This window comes from Pleurodeles waltl, chromosome 5 (assembly GCF_031143425.1).
Source record: "Pleurodeles waltl isolate 20211129_DDA chromosome 5, aPleWal1.hap1.20221129, whole genome shotgun sequence".
Taxonomy (NCBI): domain Eukaryota; kingdom Metazoa; phylum Chordata; class Amphibia; order Caudata; family Salamandridae; genus Pleurodeles; species Pleurodeles waltl.
Window position 1 is genome coordinate 384546174 of NC_090444.1, and position 24387 is coordinate 384570560.

Genomic DNA, 24387 nt, shown 5'->3' on the forward strand with positions numbered 1-24387 from the left:
GGCCAAGGTAAGGAATTCGCAGACGGTCTGGAGGCGGCGGTAATGGAAATGAGCTACACCAGTATGTTGGGGTAGCCAGGTCTTATTCTGCTGGAGAGGAATCGACCATCTTGTATTTAAAAAGTGCAGTGCTTTGTGGGACTAGAATATGCCACACTTTGGAGGAAGCTGTCAGGCTTTTGTGTGGCACCCTGCATTTTATTGGACAGGGGTGACCCCCTGCTTGTCCCCACAGACCATTGAATAAATATGTGAGAGCTGCATAGCAACTCAGATCTGCTGCTTAAAACTACAAGGAGAAGAACTGCCCTGGTGGAACTCGGTCTGCGCCCAAAGGACTGCTCTCTGAAGGACTGCTCCTACTGCACACTGGGAACTACAGCACTGAGGACTTTGCCTTGCTTCTAAAAGGATTAAGGAGTGGACTCCTTGAATGCAACAGGTTAACAGAGCTTTCCTGCCCCGTATCCACAAAAAGTCCCCTTCATAGAGTGTGTCTGTGGACTTTTAAGGTTTTGGCTGGGTGCACTAAGGGAATTTTGATCCAAACATCTGAGAGTTTTTACACCACTGGATTTGAGTTTTCCACACTTTGAACCCTCAAGGGGTACTTCAGGAAAAGTTCCAGATGTTTGCAGAAGTTTGGAGCAACTTTTGGAAAACAGTCCATAAGGAGGCCGACCCGTTGACAAGAGTCAAGCCACCACTGACGAACCATGACCTGGCCTAAATTTCAGGTTTGTCCTGCTGAAGCTCCGGAGCTTTTCCCTATCGATGAGACTTCAAAGATTTGACTGGGGACCCACTGAAAATCAGCTCAATGGCACTGCATTGGATCCTGGCCTGATCAGGAGCCTACCCGACAATGAGAGCAAAAGCTCCAGAAAAATGACTAAGGCCTTCATTCTGACTGCGGCGGTCTTTTCCCAAGACCGCTGCTGCCGTGGCCCCCGGAAGACCGCTAGTGCTGGCGGTCTTCTGTCTGCCGTATTATGACTGCCACCGGATATCTGCACAGAAGGTGGTCAGATATCTGGCGGCATTGATTACGGCAGTTGGCAGTGCTTAGGCTGGTCCACTGCTGGCACCGCCACGCCACAAAAAGACCACCCACAAAATTATGACCAGTAATTCTGTGTGGTGGTCTTTTTCTGGCATGTGGTGCCGGAGGTGGGAGCACCGGATCCCATCCCCTCGCGGAGGAGCACCTCGTCGGACAAGGTAAATGTCAAGTGCAAGGGGAGGGGGATTGGTGTATGTGAATGGGTGTGTGTGAGTGTGTGTATGCGTGTCATGAATGTGGGGGGAGTGATTGTGCGTGCGTATGTGTATGCAGGTGGACGTGGGTGGGTGGTGTGTGTGCATGGGTGAATGAGTAAGGGGTAAACGGGTGTGAGTGCGTGCAGATGCATGTATGTATGTTGTTGAAGGGAGGAGGTAGGGGGATGGAGAGTGAATGAGTGCATGTGTGATGTGTATGGGTATGTATGCGTGTCTATGGGGTGAATGTTGTGAGTGTGTGTTCGTGAGTGGGGGTGTATTTGTGTGTGATTGTTTGTGTGTAGGTGCATGCGGAGGTGTTTAGGGGGGTATCCCGGCAACAGGAACGCAACGTCCGGTCGCCAGGATACCTTTCCTCCAGCTTTTTTGTGGCGGTGAGACCGCCAGAAAATGCTCATAGTGTCCCTAGTCGGAATGAGGACCTAAGTCTGAAGGTAAAATTTTGACTGAGGCCTCCCACTCAGTGTACCCGAGCATGGCTCCATCTAGTGTGACCAGATGCCCCCGGTTGGCTACTGGCCTTTAAACATTAGAAAACACATTTTTTTATTTAATTTTTTAAAATTCATATCTCTGGTTCCCCATATTCGATTTTTGTCATTTTGGTGTCATTTTAAAGATAAAAATATTTCTTATTTTTATAAATTGGTATGCGATTTTTTATTGTATGTTGTGTCTTACTTATTTACTGTATTGGTGTATTTAAATGCTTCACATACTGGTCTTCTAAGTTAAGCCTGCCTGCTTGTTGCCAGTTACCAGGGGTTGAGATAGGGCCTAATGTAGTGAGGCCTTTACTGGATCTTATGTTGGGGTAGCCCTCCTGCTAGTGGTGTATACTTATCCCTACTAATAACCCCAGCCTCAAACATTGTGTATTTGTGTATGTTTATACTGAGACTAAAGACAGTTTCTGGAACATAAGAGGGGACCTTATAAACCGCAAAGGGATCATCTGCATTCTCCCTGCACCATCATGCTGTCCAAATAAAGGTGTTATGCACATTACGATCTATTGATTATGCTCATTGGACCATCACAAAGGTCATGTTGAGCCACTGTATAAGTTGTTATAGTTGTTGGAGGGAAAAACTTTAGGTGTGTGCTCCCACTTTCAAGGTACAAAGCTTTACGTCCCACACCACATGGTATGTCGGAATTGGTCTTGCCTAAGACAAATGAAGTTGTAGGTATAATGTAGGTATAGTATCGACTCATCAAATTCATGGTATCACTATATAACGAATATTTTTATCCGGGAGGACTGCATCATCCATGACGTTTACTACGTTTCAGATGAAATTGAATGACGAGAGCTAGCATAAATGAATGGAGATGAGATGACGTGATCAGACTATTCTAATTAAAGGGCAAATCACCTTTTTATTATGTTTTTTTCGAGTGAGTGAAGAAACATATTTCCCGTTATCATTTTTTACAGGTAAGGATTTCAGTATTTTTTGTGGTTGAATGTGTGTGTATTGCATCAAATTCAACTTTATGTTTGAATGCACAAAGCTAATATATTTCATTTTCATAACAGTCAAGAGGTGGGGAGCATGACACAGTATACTGCGGCGCTTTCTAAGGCTTTTTCTTTTTTCTTTTTTAAACAAAGTACCGTCTTTTGTGATTTCCAATAGCCGCAGTAATAACCTACTGCAGCTTCTCTGGAGTGTTAGCAGTAAAACAGTAATTCAATTTAATCCACTACAAAGGAACACTGGCGGGGACGCTTCAGTGCTTTTCGGAGGCAGCACCAGAATGTAAAATGAGTCCCAGCATCTGCTGCCTCCCCTTCAAAGAAAAGGCAGGCTCCGCCCGTGTCATCTTGTGCTGCACTGACAGCCCTCAGATGCGGGAGATCTTTGTGCCCACAGCATCAGAAACATGTCATAGTCAGCATGGCCTACACATGTATTTGGAACAAATGCATGTGAAACCTTAAAATACACCTTACAGCACCTGTTCCAGCGTAGGAAAACCACGGGGTGAGAGGACGAGTGGGTGATCGTCGGCATGGAGGTGTTCGCTGAACAACAACATTAATTCTCTCCTGTCACACGTGCGGATATTTGTCACTGCCTAAGATATGCCCCCTACAGAGAGGACGGTATGAAAGAAGATTACAAAAACACACCTCAGGAGAGGAATCACACCACTGTGCACAATTCAGCTGTCAATATCATTGTCTCAAGTGCTCAACTCCTCAGTATTTGTAGATGCCACATCTGCCATCAGTAGCGCCGTGGGTCACCTGGAAATGGTGTCCCCAATGGATTTAAGTTTTCCTCGCAGAGTGGAACTTGACCGGAGGTATGATGATGTTTTTTAGGAATCCTGTTCTGGCAATTCCCTAAATCGCTGCTGTGTGCAATGTGAACACTGAATGTCGCGTTCAATAGCAGGGGGGGTCATCTGTGGTCATCTTGGGTGGATGGGTGGCACGTTCTTAGGAGTGTCTGATTGGAGTGTGGCACAAGTGTGGTTTGTGGGTTTTAGCGCATTTGTTTGTTAGTATACGTGTGTTGTTTCTGGCTATGAAGCATGTCTGGGGTGGATGTCCCATTACTGCTGTGTAGTAAGTGAGATGGTCTGTCTGAGGTGATCTGGTGCTCACGTTGCGCACAGTAAGTTTTGGGGTGATTCGTCAAGAAGGGTCCGAGAGAAAGGGTGTGTGTGTCAAAAAACATGTGTTTCCCATGTGAATTCCCATAGGAACTTTGCACACGACTACAGTCCGAACCACTGGACAGAATTACACCAAATTTGGCTGAAAGCTAGCTGTCCGTACGCGGATTACTCTTTCAATTATTTGGTGTAAATCTGTTCAATAGTTTTTTATATATTAAAGGAAATCCACATTTGTATATCTCGGGCTGCGACAACTTCACGAATAATAAAAGCTTGTGTGCAGGGAATTGCAGAGCTCTGACTGACTGCCAACACTTCAACCAGGAAGTGTTGGCAGCCATCTTAGGACTCTGCTTCAGCCGAGGCACCCCCAAAAAATTACAAAATAAGACAAGGGGCCAGGGTAGAATCACCCTGACCACATAGCTCTGGTGCTGGGGTCCCAGAGGTACACCCCAAGGCTAAAAAACACTTTAAAAAGAAAAATAAAATCGTGCGATTTGACAATGACGTCGCTAAATTGCAGGAAAATTTGAAAAAAAATCAAGCGCAGGCTGCCACGCTTGTTCTTAAGAAGCCCCCCGGTGGGCCAGGTTCAAGAGGCATTGACATTTTGAATGGAAAGGGCCTGCCTGCCCCCCGTAGCCCGGAGACTGCCACCTCCCCGGAGCACAAGTTTAACTCCAAAGCGGTGGGGGGGCGAGGGGGGTGTCACCTGGCCCCCACACAATCCTGGGGACTTCCACCTCCCTAGGGCACAAGTTTAAATGCAATGCAGGGGGCTGCCTGGCCCCCTGCAGCCCTGGGGGATGCCACCTTCCTGGGGTGGAATAGAAAATTGATGTGAGGGCCACACAGCTCCCACAGCCCGAGGACTGCCACCTCACAGGGGCAAAATAGAAAATGGACGCAGGGGGGGCCGCCCGCTCCCCCACGTAGCCCCAGGGACTGCCACCTCCCGAGGGTCGAATAGAAAATGAATGCGGGGGGCCACACCAGCAGCCCTGGTGGCTGCCACCTCCCCACCCCGGGACATAGCTCTTTGCTTTTGCTTGGTGGGAGCTAACAGCTCCCACCAAGCTAAAACAGACAAAGGGGGTCATTATAAACACGACGGGATTCCCCGCCGTGTTCATTCTGGAGGTCTCAACACAGACCGCCAGCCCGTAGAAGACCCCCCAGGCCCTATAATAAACATTCCACTGGGCTGGCGGGTGGAAACAGTGTTTTCGCCAGTAGACCCAGCGGAATGCTGGGCCAGGACATTGCTGACGGCTCCAAAGGTGCAGTGAGGCTGGTGCAGCAGCACCCGTTGCGCATATCACTGCCCGTAAATCGGGCAGTGACGTGCACGACGAGGCTGTGCACGGGGGCCCATGCACTGCCCATGCCAAGTGCATGGGCAGTGCAGGGGACCCCCGGGGGAAACCACCAGGGAAAGGCTGGAGGAACAAGGGTTCTTTATCCGGAGGGCAGCGGTGCTTGCAGCACAGCCCTGTCGGATAGAGAAATCCACCATTAACAGGCTGCCTGTCGGCGGCAGCCTCGTGGTGGCGGAGGGGCGTCTGTGGCGGTCTTCCTTTGTTTATAATATGGCCTTCCAGACCGCCATGCCGGTGGCAGTGATTTCTGCCACCTCCAGCATGGCGGTCTGGACCGCCATGTTCATAGTGAGCCCCAAAGTCTGCTTTCTAACAGTGGGATCTGTCAAACAGCCCCCACTGGCAGAAAGTGGATTTTTCATTTGTTTCCCTGCATGCAAATATGCATGTAGGAAACAGATGAAAACATTGTTCCCACAAGCAGGGAGCTGCTATTCAAAGCAGCTCCCTGCTTGTGGGAGCAATGCCGGCTCCCGCAGGATGTGGGTAGCCGGCAAGGACCGCAGGGGCCTTGAAGCTCCTCACGGTCCTGTCACTCTCTCTCTTCCATCCCAAAGTGAGATGGAAGAGAGAGAGAGAGAGAAAGAGGTTGTCACTACAATGGTCTCTCCATGCAATGACTTCACATAGTTAGACCAGCAATTTTTTTGGTACGAATGTTATAGTTATGCTTGGGTGCAGAACATAGTCACTTCTGGCCTAATGGTCAAGGTCTTGCACTGTCACGCAGAGGGCTGACGGGTCAAATCCTTTTGTTGCTTTGCAGTGTGTTTGTTTATTTACTAGTGTTTTGACTGTTAAACCTTCCTTGTGATGGAACATTCAAGTTTCTTTATAATCACATGTGTGGTATGACTGTCATAGGTATGTCTGGAAGCATTACAGTAAGGAGTCACCTGTGGCCTAAAGGTTAAGGTCACAGACCCTCACACTGAAAGTTGAGGGACCTGCTCCAGGTGTGCCTCTGGTCATTTTCCTTCTTTGATTTCTTGTTAACTTCAAAAGTTTAAGGTTGATACTGAAAGGTGATCTCACTCTTTTTAATTTTTCTTTTCAATTCGTCCACAAATATCTCTTTCTAAGTATATTGTTCATCAAAGCCTAAAAACCTCTCTATTTCGCTCACTCTCTTTCTCTCTCTCTTTCAATCTTTCTCACACTCCCACTCATACTCTGACACAGCCACTCACAGACCTACTCAGACACTCGCGCACCCACTCACAGACCCACTCAGACCCTCATGCACCCACTCACAGCTGCACTCAGACCCTCGCACCCACTCAAAGATCCACTGAAACCCTCATGCACCCACTCACAGACTCACACAGACACTGACACACCCACTCACAGACCCAATAAGACACTGACGCACCCAATTTCACATCCAGACAGACACTTTCACACCCAAATACACCCTGTCACATCTATTCTCACAGCCAAAGAGGCAGGCCGTGGCACAAAGGCTATGCACAATGTGTGGTTGGGTAGTTAGGGAGGTTTGCCTCAGCAAATGGCCACAGGACAAGCCGTGCGGCCAACTCTGCCACAAACGGCCTTTGGCCATGCGCGACAAGGGGTGGGTGGTTATAGGGGTTGGCTGCAGGGCCTGGCCACAGACCAGGTCCTGCACCAACCCTTCTGCCCACAGCCAAAGGCCATGCAAAGGCTGGGAGTTGGGTTGTTATAGAGGTTGGCTGCTGGGCCTGGCCACAAGCCCTGTGGCCAACTGCTGCCACGCTTGGCCGAAGGATGTGTGCAGCAGTGGTTGGATTAATGTGAAGTAATTAATATTACTTTATGTTAAAAAATCATAGAAATTCACTGAAAAAAACAAAGGTTACAGGGACATTATAGTTAGGAAATAGAATTAAAAAAACATAGAAGTTCACTTAAAAAACACAAACGTTACAGGTAAGTTATAGCTAGGCTTATATTTTAAACGTACAAAACCAAGGTGACTATATCTTGTGCCCTCACCATGCACTGCTAATCACCCCACAAATGATGGCACTCATGACAGCTTTAACATCAGTAATAATATCAATGTCATATTTGAGGTAAACTTTTTGATGAAAAAACTGTTCATGGCGGGGTGCGAGTTTTAGTTACATTAGGGCACGAGTTAAAGTTACTTGAGATAAATCTCAATGGTAATGTATGTTTAAAACGGGAGACTAACTATAACGTCCCTGCAACCTTTGGTTTTTTAAGTGAATTTCAATGTTTTGTTACTCTATTTCCTAACAATGACATCCCTGTAATATTTATTTTTTCAGTGAAGAGAGGGAGAGGGAGGGAGTGAGGGAGAGAGAGAGGTAGATGTATAGATTTACTACTCTTAAATCCCCAGCTATAATCATATATTTATCCCATTGGCGGTTGCCCATTGGGTAGTTATAGTTAGGATTGTGTCACTATAACTCGTGCCCACTTCATGCACAGTGTTAGAAATGGGGTCTTTGGTTGACAGTCAGGTTACCCCCTGCTCAAGCAAGGACCCTCACTCTAGTCAGGGTAAAAGAGAATCACCCTCAACTAACCCCTGTTTACCCCCTTGGTAGCTTGGCAGAGCAGTAGGCTTAACTTCAGAATGCTAGGTGTAAAGTATTTGTACCAACACACACAGTAACTTAATGAAAACACTACAAAATGACACACCAGTTTAGAAAAATAGGAAATATTTATCTAAACAAAACAAGACCAAAACGACAAAAATCCGACATACGCAAGTCAAGTTATACATTTTTAAAAATTACATTAAAAAATAGCACTTAGAAACACAAAATGCTTCGATGAGATGTTAACACGGCGTCGTGATGGAGTCGTTCCCAACAAGCCGACACCAGCGGCGCTGGCCACGGAGTCATGCGGACCACCAGGTACAGTACCTTTCATGGCCTAAATAGACACACCATAGAAACTCTGCTCTTGTGCCTTTTATTTGAGAATCCCAGGCCTAAGGTACCATATGAGCTTAGAGTTTAGTGAAAGCAGAAGATTATTGATTATTGTACAGCTGCAGTCATGCTTCCATTTCACGGTTGTACCCGTGCTGCAGTCTATTATTTCCAAACACTGAGGGAGGCTTAGGGCTACATTACGAGTTGGACCACCACACTCCTGGCAGTCTGACCACCAGATTATGATCCAGGTGGTCAGACCATCAGGAGACAGGATCTGGGATCCCGATGGGTTGGCGGTGGTCCGAGACATGGTCAGCCACGGCAGGGCTGAGTTCAGGACCGCCGTGCTGTTGGAAAGCCATTGCAGGGGCACTCCTGCCAACACCCTTGGAATGCACACTGTCTGCTATGTAGACAGTTTGCATTCTGAGGGTGCTTTGTGCAACAACATTGGCCTTGGCTCCCTAAGGGAGCCGAGGCCGATGCTGCTGCACTGTTTCCACCAGGCTGACTGGCAAAAACGTCGTAATACGACGGGGGTGAGGCCGCCCATTTGACGGCGGCCTCCTCCCTGCGGCTTTGGTGGTCCAACTGTCGGAATACCAAAGTCATAATCAGGCCCTTAGTCATTTTTCCCAGTGGTCTTTCAGGCCTTGTAGATTGGTTTTAGCTGCATTAAGGAGAATAGGAAAAAAGCAAGAGAAATCAATCAAAAGAGGTGGCGGAATGGTAACTGTAGTTAGCCAGCTTCTAGACTCAAACGGTAGGAGAATATACTTTCTGGATTCATGCACTTGATGCATCTGCAACACTTATGCCCCACAGAACTGCTCAAGTGCATTAGTGTCCCCACCTTCTACACAAATTGCCATTCATTCATACTGCAACAGAAAGTATGAAAACTCAAATATACGTCATCCAACTGTTGAAAATTGCCAAGAATAAAAGAGTCACAAGGATTAAATGTACTGAGCTCATGATACTGTTGTGTTATAACATATTTTATCCATTGTTGTCAATGAATGACTTACCTTCGCATGCTTCTTCTTCAAAGAATTCAGCTCTTTTTGATGCTTCTTCAATTGCTTCAAGTAAGCCTAAAGGACAAGCATTCAATTCGCCAGTTAACAGGAAAAATAAAATACTAATAAAGCAGTTTCAATTGAAGCATTCTAATTAAAACTAAATTCTGCTGCTATATACTTGTATCTAGGATATAAAATTGTATATGCATGTAAAATCTCACATATTCAGAGTTGTGAATGACTGTGCAGCTAAAATAACGTAATCTGTCTTTGTATTATTCACAAGGTTTCCTTCTGCTCTAAATGCTTTGTAGTAACCCAGGGGTCGGTATTTTGACCAAAGCCATATATGCTCTAAATGAGTAGTAGTTGAACTGAAGGACTAAAAACATACTGCAGTGCAATAATGTGCATAATATACAGTGCATTTCCTTGGATACGGTTAACTTCAATAGAAAATCTGGGGAGTTTAAAATCTGGGGAGTTAAAAACATTTTTGAAAAATTTGAAAACCTGCTGGAATCTACCTTGATTGCAGATTTTTAAGTCATAGGAACAACGTGCATCCTAACGAGTATTAGCAACACCTTTACTAGACTATCTCTATCCTGTATGTACTTAGTGGCCTTTTAGAGTTACTATAGATAGCATTCTCGCTAGATCGTCTGTTGGTTTATTGTTTATGAAGAAGAAAAAAAACAATTTGATTTCATTAGCCTGTTACCCCAACTCCATTTATTGGAAATTGATTATTTAAAAACTGAGGCCCTGATTTAATAAATCCTGTGCTCCTAAGCATCCCTTAACGCCACCATCTGTGCGCTGTATCAAATATCCAGTGCACCGTGGCAATAGTTAGGAGAACTAGCGTCACCAATTTTTGATGATAATTCAGAGCTTTGCAGGATTAGCAACAAAAACTTTGACGCTAATCCTGCAAAGCCCATTGAGGCCCATTGAAAACAGTGGTATGCCTCCTTTTAACGCCTGCTTTGAGCAGGCGTTAAAAGTACCGAAATAAATGATGCAAAGAAATCTTATAGATTTCTTTGCTCCATTTTTTTGTCCCCCCTAGCAGGGGAACTTTGAGCAGGCGTTAAAAGTGCCGAAATACATGATGCAAAGAAATCTTTTAGATTTCTTTGCACCATTGTTTGCCCCCCCCTAAAAGGGGAATGCCCCCTTTGCATACATTATGCCTGGCACAGGCATAATGTTGCGCAAAGGGTTACAAAGTGGCGCAATGCATGCCTTGCGCTACTTTGTAAATTTGCCACGGCAAATTACAATAGTGTAAAAAAAAAAATGACGCTAATGTGGCACAAGGAGGGGTTAGGGGCTCTTAAATCAGTCCCTGAATGTTTTGTGGTGACTTGGTCAAATAAAATAAGTAATTTTTATGTGAACAGACGGCACCTGGAAATTAAATGCATAATAATAATGAAAACAACAACAATAATAATAATGTTTTATATTATACTTTAGCTTACAACATATCAAAGTAAATGAAACTGCAAGATCGGCTTAAGAAAACCATGCATAGTTTTGTCCAGTACAATGGGCCCTTGCATAGTTAACATGCACACTTTTATGAAAAATGTCAATATCGTCTTGTATATTCTCCAAAATAGTTTGCTTGTGGCACAGCCCTTATTCTAAAGATTAAATAGCCACACATTGTGTCCGAACTAACTGTAGCACGGAAAACCCGCCTAGACAGGAATTACCAATATTTATAATCACCTTCATCTGCTTTAAGTCTTCTATATTGACATGAGGAATGGGTTCCACGGCTGTTAAAGAAGCAGAAACATATTGGTGACATTTAGAGCGATAGGGCCAAATAAAAACACGCAATTATCTGCATACGTGCGTTTAGGTATGGAAGAGATTTAAACTTCTTATCCCAGTTCAAAAAGACACCTGCAGGCGCATGCATGCACATTTATGGGTCATGGAAGAACTACGTGAAAACGTATTGTGTTGATTTACAGTTCTGCTTGTATTTCCTAACGCTACAGTGAGCCTCAGCGTTGCAGACCAGTGCTCCCGTCTTTCACGCTCAACAGCAGAACGAGGGATCAGATGTGCTTTCTCAAACCCTCACAATTTCACAGCATTCACGCCTGACTCAAGCAACAGCTTATGGAACTGCGGATTCTTGGAATGACACAGACAATCTACGTGAATAGCCACGAAGTGATGATGACATGGGTTTTTACCACATTTGGCATTACATTGTCACTATGTCACTACTCTTGTAAACCCCACAACCTCTGTTTTCAATTGCATTTACAAATCACGAGCAATCTGCAGATATTACTACATTCCCGCATGTGTAATGAACACCCTTGAAGGAAAACGGGCTTCCTGAATCCCTCCTCAATTTTTTTGCAAGGTGATATTTACCATGTGTAATACTCAGTGTTAGCAAACACAGTATTGTCTAATCTGATGGGCCTTCTACAATATCTTTAAAATAGCAATACCTCACTGTTGGACGTTTTAATCCACACAAAATGCTCCTTTCAAAATAGCTACACGAGCTTTTTACATCAGTTACCATTTTAGAAGCATCTTAGTAATGACAGAGCGAAGGAGAGAAACAACATAATTCTTAGTCCAGTTGATTCAAAATCTTTATTTGGCACATGGTATGGCCATAAAAGTGCATAAAATAATCAACAATAAACACAATACATTAGAACATGGTTAAAAAAGGTAAAATCATATATCTTCCCAATTTATACTTACTACAGTACAGTGCGTTTACTGATATGTATGGCTCCTCATATTTAAAGTGCAGTGCTAAAGCAAACTATGGGATTTTCATGTGAAAGTATAGCAGGGCTAATTTAAAACCTCTAATATTCTGTTCAAGGAAGATTGGTTTCAAGTATGCTCTTCTCAACCATTTATAAAAGCCACAGAATAAAAGAAAGTGCTGAGTGCTTAGCATGGATACACCATCACAAGGGCAAGAGGTCGTGGCCAAGGGTCGTTTCTTCATTTCAAGGAAGGCAATTAAATGATATACAACGCCCAACCACAGCCTGATTCAAACATATCGATGCTGAATGTTGGTCACCCGCCCAAAATAAGGCTGACAATCATTTGACAAATATAATGCAAGTGTATGTTTCCAAGTTTCTTCACATATCCTGCCTTCTTGTCCGTTACTTAAAAAGGTCTTACATATGCTCTTCTATACGCAAAACGCTTTTTGTAAGTCATGCTTAACCGATATGCTAAAAACAGTTGAATAAATGATTAAGTTATATATGAGAGCCATGGGATTCTAAAAGCATGGACCAGCGTCAGGCAGCATAAAGTAATGGATTTAGTAAATCCTATTTCACTTTTTCCCCATATAGTCTGCCAGAGCAAAAGGGGTTTCAGCAGAAGTCAATCTTCCAGAAAGAAAAGCCCAGCCTCCTTATGAACTATGAAAAATGACACAGAAGCAGGCGCACACAACGAGTGTCTAAGGAAAGAGTTCTCTTCTGCTGGGACTAAAACTCCATAGACTGCCTCCCAACCCCACAAAAAAGGGAACAGTCAAAAACCTCTTGCCTTGCATATTTCCATCATTTCCGTAACTGGTCAAGTACCAATTTTTTGTGCAAACCTAAGAATGCCCTCACATATATGGTTTATCCTTGTTGTTATTTAAAGCAGGTTGTGACCAGGTACCTTTATTACTAAATAGAATTCCCAAATAAGAGGAGTTAATATTCACAATTTGCAAACCTCCAATAAAGAAGGTCCTACCCTTCTGTACTTTTCTTTCACAAACCATCATATATGTTTTAGTTTTGTTAATCTTCATTTTCTTAGCTTCCATAAAGTCCGCAAAGGTATCCATAAGTCACTGCAGACCAACTGCATTGTCGGAATATAATAAAACAGGGATCGGACGACCAGTGACAATAGATGCGTCAGTTTGAAAGGCCTGAAGGGCACCATCTATCCCACTGATAAAAAGTGGAAACAGAAATGGAGCCAGTACACACCCCTATCTGATTTCCTTCTTAATCTTAAACTGGGCAAACCATCCCCATTCAGGCCGAACTATGTTTAGTCAAACATCAAGAAATTATAGACTATTTTCAAATGGTCGCAGTTTCATTAACAAAGCTATAAATTACACAAAGTAGGCCTCCATTCAGTAGCTCATGTAACCTTTATTACATTTTTAGGTAAAAATCGTAAAAGTGTACAAATCAAGGATAATTCATAAATAATAAAATAGCATCATAAAATATAATACATAAAACAATGAATCGATCACAAAAATATAATAAAAATAAACCAAAGAAATGAACAACATAACAAAATATATGCTTCATACAAATACATGTACAAAAACAATACCTCAAACTGACAAAGGTCTTAGGGCCTGATTACGTGTTTGGCGGTCCTAAGACTGCCAAACTCATGTTGGCGGTCGAACCACCGCACTTCTCACGGTCCGACCACCAGATTACAATCTTGGCAGTGAGACCACCACCACCGCCAGGATCATAGATCCTGACAGGTTGACAGTGGTCAAGGTTGTGGTCAGCCCCGGCAGTGCTCAAAGGGGCACCGCTATTCTGATTATGACTTTCCTTTCAGCCAGCTTTTGAAAAGCCAGTACTGGGAGGGGCCCTGCCAGTACCCTCAGAAGGCACACTGTCTGCTGTTTCCACCAGGCTGACCGGGGGAAATGTCATAATACAATGTTTCCACCAGTCAGCCCGTTGGAAACATCGTAATACGGCGGTATGAGCCTGCCGCCTGGACTGCAGCCTCACCTCCGCCATACTGGTGGTCTCAGCGGCAATGCTGGCGAGATCATTATGAGGCCCTTAGTGTCTTAGACTTAAGATACCAGCTAAAAATCATATCACACGAAAGTATATACTAGGCGATAAAAGCTGCAGATATAAAAATACGGGTCTCACCTGTCTAAAATTTAAAGACAACAGGAGGGGCCTTATGAATTTTTAGCAGAGCGAATTAAATCTAGGGGCGATGAGAACAATACGCATGGTTTCACAAACTGAAATGCTGTCACACACGCACACTGGTAAATCTGACTTTTTATATCAAACACCATGAGCAAACATTAGCTGATGACATATACCTAACCTGAAATAAGTCTCCACTCAGTGGTGGAGATTAGACATCACCAATTGAAGGTAGAGTTCAGTATTGCACACTGACTTCACTATCATATATTGCTGCATCTACTGCTTGGTGAAAGCAGAGGCCGCACGCTCAGCTGCCAGTCTGAGAGAAAAAGCCTCCTTCAACCAAGCAAGATCTTCTTTGGCGATGTGAACAAGATCCCAAAAAAGCTCAGGTGTCCCTAATTCCTTGAGATTGGACTAAATATAGCACAACCTTGGCATATGCAGCCTATTATCCAGGCCCAAGCAATCATGGATAATTAACCTATTTAGCTTTAGCTCTTCCTTCAGCCAAACGGAGTACCAAAGTAAAAGGGGCAGAAACATATAAATTCTGATAAAAATCCCATTCCCAGCTCTTCATGAAGGATCTTTGACAGATTGCCTTGTGCTACGCTTAAAAGTATTTTCTACTATTTCAGGTATCCGGGGACCACCCTAAACTGCCATCTGCTAGATGCTGGCCATGATGAGTAGTGGGGATCAAGTATTTTCTACAACCTGAAGGGGGACAATTGAGGCATAGCCCCAGATTTTGCAAGCAAAACGTGCTATAGGGATGCACTTCGCCTTGAATACATCTAACAAGATCTTAACTGGCTTTTGTCCAATTTGCAGCAAAGAGGTCTTCTACGCTATATATAGCACACTTGAAGCTATCCACATTACTCTATCAGAGGATGCCAGCTAACATCAAAATCAAGCGAGATGCCCAATTAAGAAAAAATTTCCACCTTACTTATATTCTGGTCACAGGCCTGGAACCTATGTGGTTTAGTATTCTTAGGGCCCACCACAATAACAAGGATTTTTCAAAGTTAGTTGAAAAGTCCAAATGGTCCATAAAATCAATACAAATATCTAAAAGGCACTGCTGACTCCTAGCCATGTGTGCAACCTTGATCGTATTGTCAGCATGTAAAAGGGTGTGAAGCAGTCTTTCTCCTGCCCTCGGACAACAAGCCCTGGCTCGCATGATACCTGCTCCAGGTGACTGATTTACAAAATAAAAAGAAAGGGAGCCAGGATACACCCCTGGCGAACACCTCTCTTCAAGTTAAAGTGCTGCATACATTCACCAGTGGGACCATACCTTACCAATGCTGTAAGACCATAGGGAAGATCTCTCAAATACGCAAGGAGAGCAGGATCAACCCTCATGGACCACAGCTCAGCCCAGAGCTTAGATCTATTCACCCTGTCAAAGGCTGAACTGAGATCCATGAAATCTGAATGCACTACACATCAACTAACAAAATTAGTCTGAAGCATGCACGGTCCGCTCTATCCCCCTTCTTAAACACAGACACTATCAAAGAGTGGTGCCAGTCCAATGACAATGGTCCACAAATAGCAGCATTTATATGTGGGGTAAGGATAGGTTTACTAAGGTAAGGAGAGGATAGCATTTCTGACTTCTTCCCAGGATATCACTAACCTTACTTCCACCTGGGTGCTTGGAGCATTCTGCTCAATATAATCACAGTCACATAGTGATGAAGAATGGTCAACCCAGAACTGAGCAGGGACTGTTAGGGCCTGATCTGAAACCTGCTCTGGACTAAAAAACAGAATGATTCACCGCCCTCCAAAAAACAGCACTGTCCCGCAAGACACTAGCAGCCTGCAAATTCTCCCACTTCTTTTTCTTTAAGTCACTCTTCCTATCCTATAATGCCACCCCGTATAATGACCTAGATGTTTTCACCTCATTTTTATCCTAGGGTTTCCTTTTTTAGGGCAGGTAACAGCTCTTTACGTGCCCTAGCTCAATTTCTATCAAACCACCTAAAGAGAGGTGGAGGCACAAATATCACTGGCTTAGTAAGGGCAGATTTGATGTACCCAAGTAATGAGTCATAAGACATCAAAATGCAGTCATCAGTGGCATCCTCATCCACACAAGTCTGAATTTCAGACTGGCAGATTGACAGCAACTCAGGATTGAAGACCTCTGATATGATCTTACCCATTTTAATCTATGCCCCTGATCTTTGCGAATGGCAGGCTCCTTAAAAGAAGAAGATAATCCCAACAGCTTCATACCCAACCAAAAAAAAAACAAAATTGGGTTGTGATCACTAAGGATATTCCATTCTACAGTAAAATGTAACAATGATGAAAATAAACCAGTTGAGACAACAAAATAATACCAGACAGTGCCCCTGCTGCTTTGAAGGTAGGTACGCCATCTACAGGATTAGCACATTTTTATTCATTAGGTTGACCTAGTTATGATATAAGACCAGCCATTGTCAAGCAGGTCACAGAGATAACATTCCAGGCAAGGAAGCAAATTAAAATACCCAATCAACCTCAATGCTGTAGGTGGGGAGGGGCAGACTGAAAATAAGTCATTTAAAAAAGATCCCTGATCACCTCATTTGTCTCCCACCCAAAGATTGCATTGTAAATGGTAATAAACAAAATCCTGAGCTTGGTTTTGAAAGACAAGTGGAAACTGAGTATGAAGGGTGAATTAGTTGTAATCACCTCCATGTTGCAATTCAAGTCCAGTATTACTAACATTGCTAAACCTTTTCTTGCTCACCCTCGAGTAAAGGAAATAGCTTTTGAGCTGTAGGTAACATACCCATCTAAGTAAATAATCCCCTTCGTGCCCCACATCTCCTATAGACTAATATCACCATAACAGTTGAGCAACTTAACCCAACCCTCATCACAGGTTTTACCGTCGCCCCCTCAATATTCCACATTAACACCCTCTGATCTCTTGTGGTGCTAGTGACTCCTGTGAGGTCTCGGTTGACTACCTAATGGCCCAGTCGGTCTTGATCATTAAGCCCACTCAGTGGTTCAAAGAAATTACTCAAAGCTATAATAAATAACTGACCCTGGGAGTTCAGCCAACTAGGTCCCCCAGTCCAGCTCAAATTCCCCCATGTTCATGGGCTTGTAAAAGAATCCCAATGGGAGGACTATGAAACCGCCTGGAATAGCTAGGTTGGCCATAAGATTGTTCAAGATAAAGCCTACCCTACCAGCGCTACAAGAATTCCCAACAATGCAGTGCCTTTCACAAGTTTTTAAAGAATTCCCAATCCAACCCATTTTCTGCATCCGTATAATCTCCTCAAAAATCGGCTGTCTATTACAATTAACTCTCCCCATCAGCCAATGTGCAACCTTGTTTTTAAGTTTGCTGATGTCTTTCCAATTCATTCTGTTCTAAAGGTGGGAAATAAGCTTAGCCAGGACAATGACATACGAGGGTGGATGAAGGAGGGAGTTGAAAAATCACATCACATGGGGCAATACCCGGGTGAGACTTTCCTGAGGTATCCGGGGCCTGTCCTAAATTGCTATCTACTAGGTGCAGACCATGATGATTAGTGGGGATTCTCCCCCCTATTGCTCTAACAGATACCCCCGTACTGATGAAGGAATCAATTATTGTGTTATAGTAGAGGTACTAATAGGATTTATTTCAAGATTACCAGGCTTCCTCTCACGCCTTGCATGTCCAACTGATTGAGAAGGGAAAACACTAAATCAATCTTTCCCCTGAGATGAATTATTCTTAACAGGAGGGAGGGTTGTTGGCAATTACGAATGGAACCCGGTACAAATTACTCCAACTTGGCAATTCACTCATTGAGGGCTTCAATGGCAGTTGATTTTTTAAAATCCAATTTAGAGAAGAGATCCTTTGTAATCCATCCCCTGAATACACCACAAAGGACCCCTTCCTTTCCTTCCTCTACAGAATTTGTTACCTGGTTGGGTTTTATGAGGCAACACCCCCTTTTTGTACATTTGGCCATAGCCCAACCCCCTACACCAGGCAATTTGGGAGTTTCAACCTGTCCCTGCGACTGGATACATATATAATTATCCTGCATAGTCTGTGTATCATACCAGTACGTGTCATTTATATTTCTGACCAAGTGTCCCTAGGAGTGTTATCTGTTAACTCCTTAAACAAGTCTGACTCCTGACTGGTTTATGTCAACTGCTCCTCCACACTGGTGATCACTTCAATAAGCACTCCCACAGCGTTATTCAGGAATGGTAAAATTTTACTGCTACTTCTTGGCCGTTTATTAACCACATGTAACAAATATACTTTTCTGTTTCCCATAACGCTAAAACAAAGAAGAAAAAGAGAAAAGACACAGAATGAGCTGCCCAAACAGCAGACTAGTAAATAGAGCCACTAATTCACAGCAGGTCAAAGCCCAGGATGAACTAACCGCTGATGTTAGAAGCAAGTACTCAGAGTGGTGGCCCAGCCTCTTCCAGGCTCTGACAGGCCTGCTCTTGGCCTGGTCTTTGCCCGGGCACATCCTGCATGCATTCCACATGCAGGGACCTCTGTGCACTTAAGTGATCTCCCCACAGCCCTCCTTCTGCTTGTCTCCTCTGCGGTCAGGGGTTTCTGGGCAATGAAGTCCCATCAAAGTATAAGTGCAGGTCATTATGAATCCCACATACGGAGACCTCTGTGCGCTTAAGAACATTTCCCCAGGTGCCCCTTCATCTGCTCATCTCCTCGGTGGTAAGAAGTTTCTGGACAATGAAGTCCCAATAAAGTGCTAGTGCAGGCAGTTACACATCCTGTGGGCCGGGGCCTCCATGTGCTTAAGACCACTTCCCCGTGGGCCTTCCTTTTGCTCATCTTTTCTGTGGTAAGGGGGTTTGAGAGCAATAAAGTTCCAACAAAGTACAGTGCAGGCAATTACACGTCCCATGTGCGGAGACCTCTGTGCCCTTAAGATTGCTCCCTCTGTGGCCCCTCCTTCTGCTCATCTCCTCTGTGGTAAGAGGTTTCCAGGCAATGAAGTCCCAACAAAGTGCAAGTGCAGGCAGTTACATTCAGTACATATTTGTGGGAAGAGAACAGATGTACAGTTTTCACTTCTGGGCTGACATACCCTTCCTGTTTAAGATTAAAAGACTGTGTAACAATCTAGATAGAGCCACTGAATGTACAAACTATAAATTGTTAACTTATACAATGATAGTATGCGGTCTGGTGAAGAGTTATTGGGCCAATAGAGCAAACATTGACTCACCAAAATAGCAAAGATGAAATCGCCATGCTGTCTACAGTCATATAAATAGCGCCTTTGTTGGCGTCTATCATCTTATGCCGTGAAGCTTAGTTCTTAAGGTTTTGCATATCTTATCATCTTTATTGCCAAAATTTGCTGCCTTGCGAAAATGACATTTTTTAAAACTCCACTCATGTTTGTTTTTAGGTTTCACCTGTGCAGCATGTGTGCTGTGCTTGTGAAATGTATTCTTAATATATATCTTAAAAGGGCTTACATCCCGCCCCCTTGCTCTTCATTGGTTCCTGTGCTTGTCACTTACTTTTCCTCCATTTCTATTGGCTGTAGCATGCTTTTTCCTGTTCTTCCCCGTGTGTTTACTCTTATCAGTGTCCCGAGGCCCAAGCACTGGTTTTGAAGTCAAACTTTTTTTTGGATGGTTTGCCTGCATTGCCCTTGTTTGCATAGCCGACAGCTCTCAATGTGCCTCCCCCTAACATACAGAACTGCGTGTGCCTCGTCAGTTTCATGCTGGCTCTTCACTTAATATTCTTATCTTTGTGGAGCTTACGCAGCATGACCTTCACATGGCCGCCTCTCAGGACGTTGCCTTGCATCAATCAATCAATCAGTGATTTGTTAAGCACGCCACTCACCGGAAGGGTCTCAAGGCGCTGGGGGTAGGGGGTTGTGTGCACTCCGACACACCAGTCTCAAGCCGGCTCTTCTTTTTGTTGTGGCTATGTCTAACCGGGCTATTGGTAAGGAAATGTTGCTGTTCCCCTAGCACGGGTCATATCAGGTCACTTTACCTTGACAATAATTATCTGTTTTCTTTGTCTTGCAGTTTTATATATTAAAATGACTTGTGTCCTTAAAAAAACTGACATATCATAGGATACGCCCCGTTAGAAAAATTGACCATTCCAAGATGGCGCAATTGTTTGAGCAGTGTTGCTTGATTATGCTTAGCAGTTTCAGTTCTTCTTCTATTGACTGCAGACGCTGCTTGTTTTCACAGGTTCACTATGTGGGGCTCAGTGCAGGTGTGTCTATGCCAGATGGGCTCCTCCATGTGCGCAGCCAATGCTGTGTGGAATGCTGTGTGGGCGTGTCCGCACCGCAAGCCCATGACTTCCACTGACATGTTGTTTTGGTTCTGACTGGACGGCAATCCTGGAGTCACAGACAACTAGACAGCTGGAGAGCAGCTGGGGAGAGTGCAGGTGCAACTGGACCAGTGTGTGAGATGCATTGCAAGCTTTGGGGCTGAGGAAGTAGCTACAAAGCCTTGTCTAAAACCTTTCTCTGTTTCCTAAGGCCTACCAATGCTTCAGTCATTTGACAGCAGATTGGCTTGTTAACTGCACTGCCACCTTCCGCCCCGCATTCTTCATTATTACTCTAGTCAAGGCTTGCCACTTCTTCCTTGCTCGTGTTCTTTCACTCACACCCCGCCAGCACAGTAACCCCGCCAGCCCAGAGAATAAGCCTGGCACTAACCCTTTTCCAACCATGGCTATTCAAGCACTCATGCCAGAACCATTCCAAGTCCTTTGCCTCAATCCTGTCACTTGATGTGGCATCCCAGGCTTCAGATCCATATTCTCTCCGTCAGTGAGCTGCCGTCACTCTTACCTCACATATGTGCTTTCACCTGTTGAACTGACTGGCTGCCTTTCCTGACTTGCCCCCATAGCCACTGATCTGTTTTGTGATGTCTCTTTCCCTTAGTCAGTGGCCTTTGTTCATCTCTAGACGCTTGACCCATCTCTCCCTTTCCTCGTAGTTCTATTGTCTGTCATTGCCCTTGACCTCTTTGATCTTCGCACGTCACTGCCCCTACTGGAACTCGCCATCTTTATAGCCTCCCTCCTATTGCACATTTTGCCTGTACCTTAGCCCAAGCTATGTCAGACAGTGCTACTTAAGTTATCTTTGGTATCCTGATACCGACCCATCTGTTCCCAATGAGCTATACATTTGATGCACCTGTTTTGGGGTAGATGTAGGGTAATTAAATTAATGTATTTTTACGGTGAGTCACTCACTCAAGGTCTGTTATTATATTATGCAAGTTTGTGAGTGAGCATAAGCATGGTCACCTTTGGCATTAGGACCTAGGGCCCAGCACTGCTAACAACTCTTGACAGGCCTCCATCTCTGCACACTGCATTTACAGCCATTCACAGAAAGTTACAAAAAGAATCCTGCCTTGTTAATTTTAATGAAATTGAACAATAATGGCCACAGCACACAGGAAGTATAGTCCAAACAGTATGGCAGGGATAGTTGCCCCTGGTAGTATGATGTTGAAGTACACAATTGCAAGAAGTCTCAAGTCTTATGTGTAGATGGTATCTTTAATTAACAGATACTGGTCATCAAAGTGTCATCAGCGCAATACAGCCAAAAATGGAATTACCTTTTCTGCGTGGTTTCATGCATACATTTACACCCTCAAATGAGCAGGTGGTAAATGGATGCAGTGACTTCTGCTGGGGTAGCAGGGCATGGGAGTGGGAGGAAGAAAGGATGGAAAGTTAAGATACAACCTGGCAGGGGGGAGCAATGTATGCTCCACCAAGAGAAAAACAAAAAAGAAAATGAGGCTTGGCTGCAAAACCTCATGTGACTCTTCCGGGTGAAATTGACGCACAGAAGAATTGGGTCCGATTTTCCTACATCTGAGATATTTGGGTTCTGGCATACTGCCCCACTTGTCATCTGGCAGAACAGAATTTATCATAGTAATTCTACTCCACTCACTTGTAATAAGGGCTTAACTGCGTTTTAATTGAGCCTTCATACAAAAGCTCAATATTATTCACATTTTTGGAAGTCAAATTACTTCAGGGATTCAAGGCTAGAAGCCATGACCAGGCAGTGAGGCAATCCTCTAAAAAACTTTCAGCGGGAGTAATTAGGACATCTTGTTTTGACACTTTATCCCCTGTTGCCTGGGAGCTGAAAATTTTCAAAGGCCCAACTTTCAAACAGTTGAATCTTCTTCTTGGTTGCTACCAAGAATCCCAAACGTTCAAGAACAGTTCCTAGTGCACCATGCCTCAGATTGCGGGGTACCAGACCACAGGTTGCAGTAGGAGACACGCTTCATCAACTCCCCTTTCAGCTAGAGCTCCAGCCAGAGACTAGTCCAATGGCTTGCTGGTTCTTCAGTGAAGATGCCCTGATTGTGTGTATTCTTCACTGTATGAGGTAAAATACCATGAACTTGAGAACAGGACTCAGCTTTAACGATCCAAAGATAAGCACCCCTTCGAGGATGACAGGCGTAAAGGTGATAGGAGTACAATGCCTAAAGTTTCTTCATGTCTTCCCAGATTCTTGCGGCATCAGGTGGCAGAAGCATTATCTTATGCCGGAAACCCGGTGTGATTGGTGTGATCACTAAACTCTGACTTTCGCTTACATTCCAGCAAACCTTTCAGGTGGACCGTGTACCTTTACATGAGTAGAACTCATGCTACATCAACTGGCTATTTTAGAGACACTGTTCAATCAGTTATTATCCCAATCAGAGTGTATAAGTTTCAGTCTTTTCATTGTAGATGTATCTGATGTGAAAGGTTATGAGATTAATATGTTAATCCACTTCCATTGCTTTACATTGATTGCTTTTATCATTCAAATCTGATTTGCTTATAATGTTTTTTTGTGTTGATGTTTTTTGTTTTTTGTTTTTGTTTGAAATAAGAGGTATGCAAACAAAAATTAATTGGTCATAGGGTGGAGTGTGATGCTATTAATTGTGTTTGACCAATGACTTTGTGTTTCACCACTGCGCATATTAGTTGCTCAATGTTCACCAGTAGCAAATTACATGTTGTGTTTAGTTTAGCTGCCTATTGGCTTTAACATGGCATTAGACATTACATTTGGTATTTAGGTTAGCTGCCTATTGGCTTTAACGTGGAGTTAGACATTGCAGTTGAGACATTGCAGATGAGCTGTGTTTTTCCAAGCTGTGTTTTTCCACATGATAGACCAGCTGTGTTTTTCACACCAGACCCTAGCTGATAAGAGCGCGTAGATTTTGTGTTTACCTCTCAATCCAGTCTGAGAATGAGTGAAGTTTGGAGAATTGGCCACTCTCCAGGTTTATTCGGTTCTCACACTTTTAACAATGGCTCTGGGCAACAGCAGAATAGAAATATCTTGACTTCAGACAGGAACGAACATCAGTTGACTGTCTCCGTTTGGGTAGAAAATCTCTTTCTCGCAGTTGAACCGGAATCATCAACTTGAAGCCCCAGAAAGATGAAGCAAAGGGATAGGCCCTACAGCCTTACGGTGATGTAATGTTGACTTTTATGCTTTGCTTTGAAGTTATGCTATAATATAATCACATGTATTTGCTGTGTACATTGCAACTGAGAAGTACTTTGATATATTTTGCTTTCATTGCTGCGACTACTTTTGAACGTGTGCTTCCAACCTACTAATTTCGTCTCTCAGGAACCTCGTGGTGAAGTAATAATAACAATAAATGTCTTCTTTAAACTCAGAAGTGCATTCCAGAGAGGTTTTGTAAGCTTGGTCATAAGATAAGAGAAGGAAAGCAGGACAATCAGACAGGCTAGCTTGAATCCGGTGGCATGGCAAGCATGGGACCCACATCTAAGCATATCCTTCTCACTTAGGACAACGTATGCAAAAAGAACAGATGATGGACGGAATGCTGAACAATGTCAAACATTCACCACCAGTCACAGATCTGAGCCTAAGTTTGTCTTGTTTTCTTGCTACACCATTCCGGTTTGGAGCCAGCCATATGCAAATTAGTCTTGATCCTGCTCTCCATGGCAACAGTCTATCCCAAACTGCCGGGCCACGTCCTCCCTCGACTGGAAAGAAGCATCTTGGGACCGGGTTTGAGGTATCATACGTCCTCAGCAAGGATAGCTTGATTCCGGTGGCAGAGCAAACACAGGACCTTTGTCTGGGCATAC

The 24387-nt window shown here is 44.0% G+C and overlaps 1 protein-coding gene across 5 annotated transcripts in view; it reads right to left on the reverse strand.

The window, feature by feature from the left end:
* The window catches only part of PLCB4 (phospholipase C beta 4), a 985968-nt gene that overhangs the window by 78302 nt on the left and 883279 nt on the right, over positions 1 to 24387 (reverse strand). For all 5 annotated transcript variants that reach the window (XM_069234144.1, XM_069234142.1, XM_069234140.1 and 2 more), the window contains 2 exons: positions 10969 to 11018; positions 9232 to 9297 (listed from right to left, as the gene is read on the reverse strand). In XM_069234144.1, coding sequence (XP_069090245.1) covers positions 9232 to 9297; positions 10969 to 11018 — 116 coding nt within the window. The remainder of the gene's footprint in view (positions 1 to 9231; positions 9298 to 10968; positions 11019 to 24387) is intronic.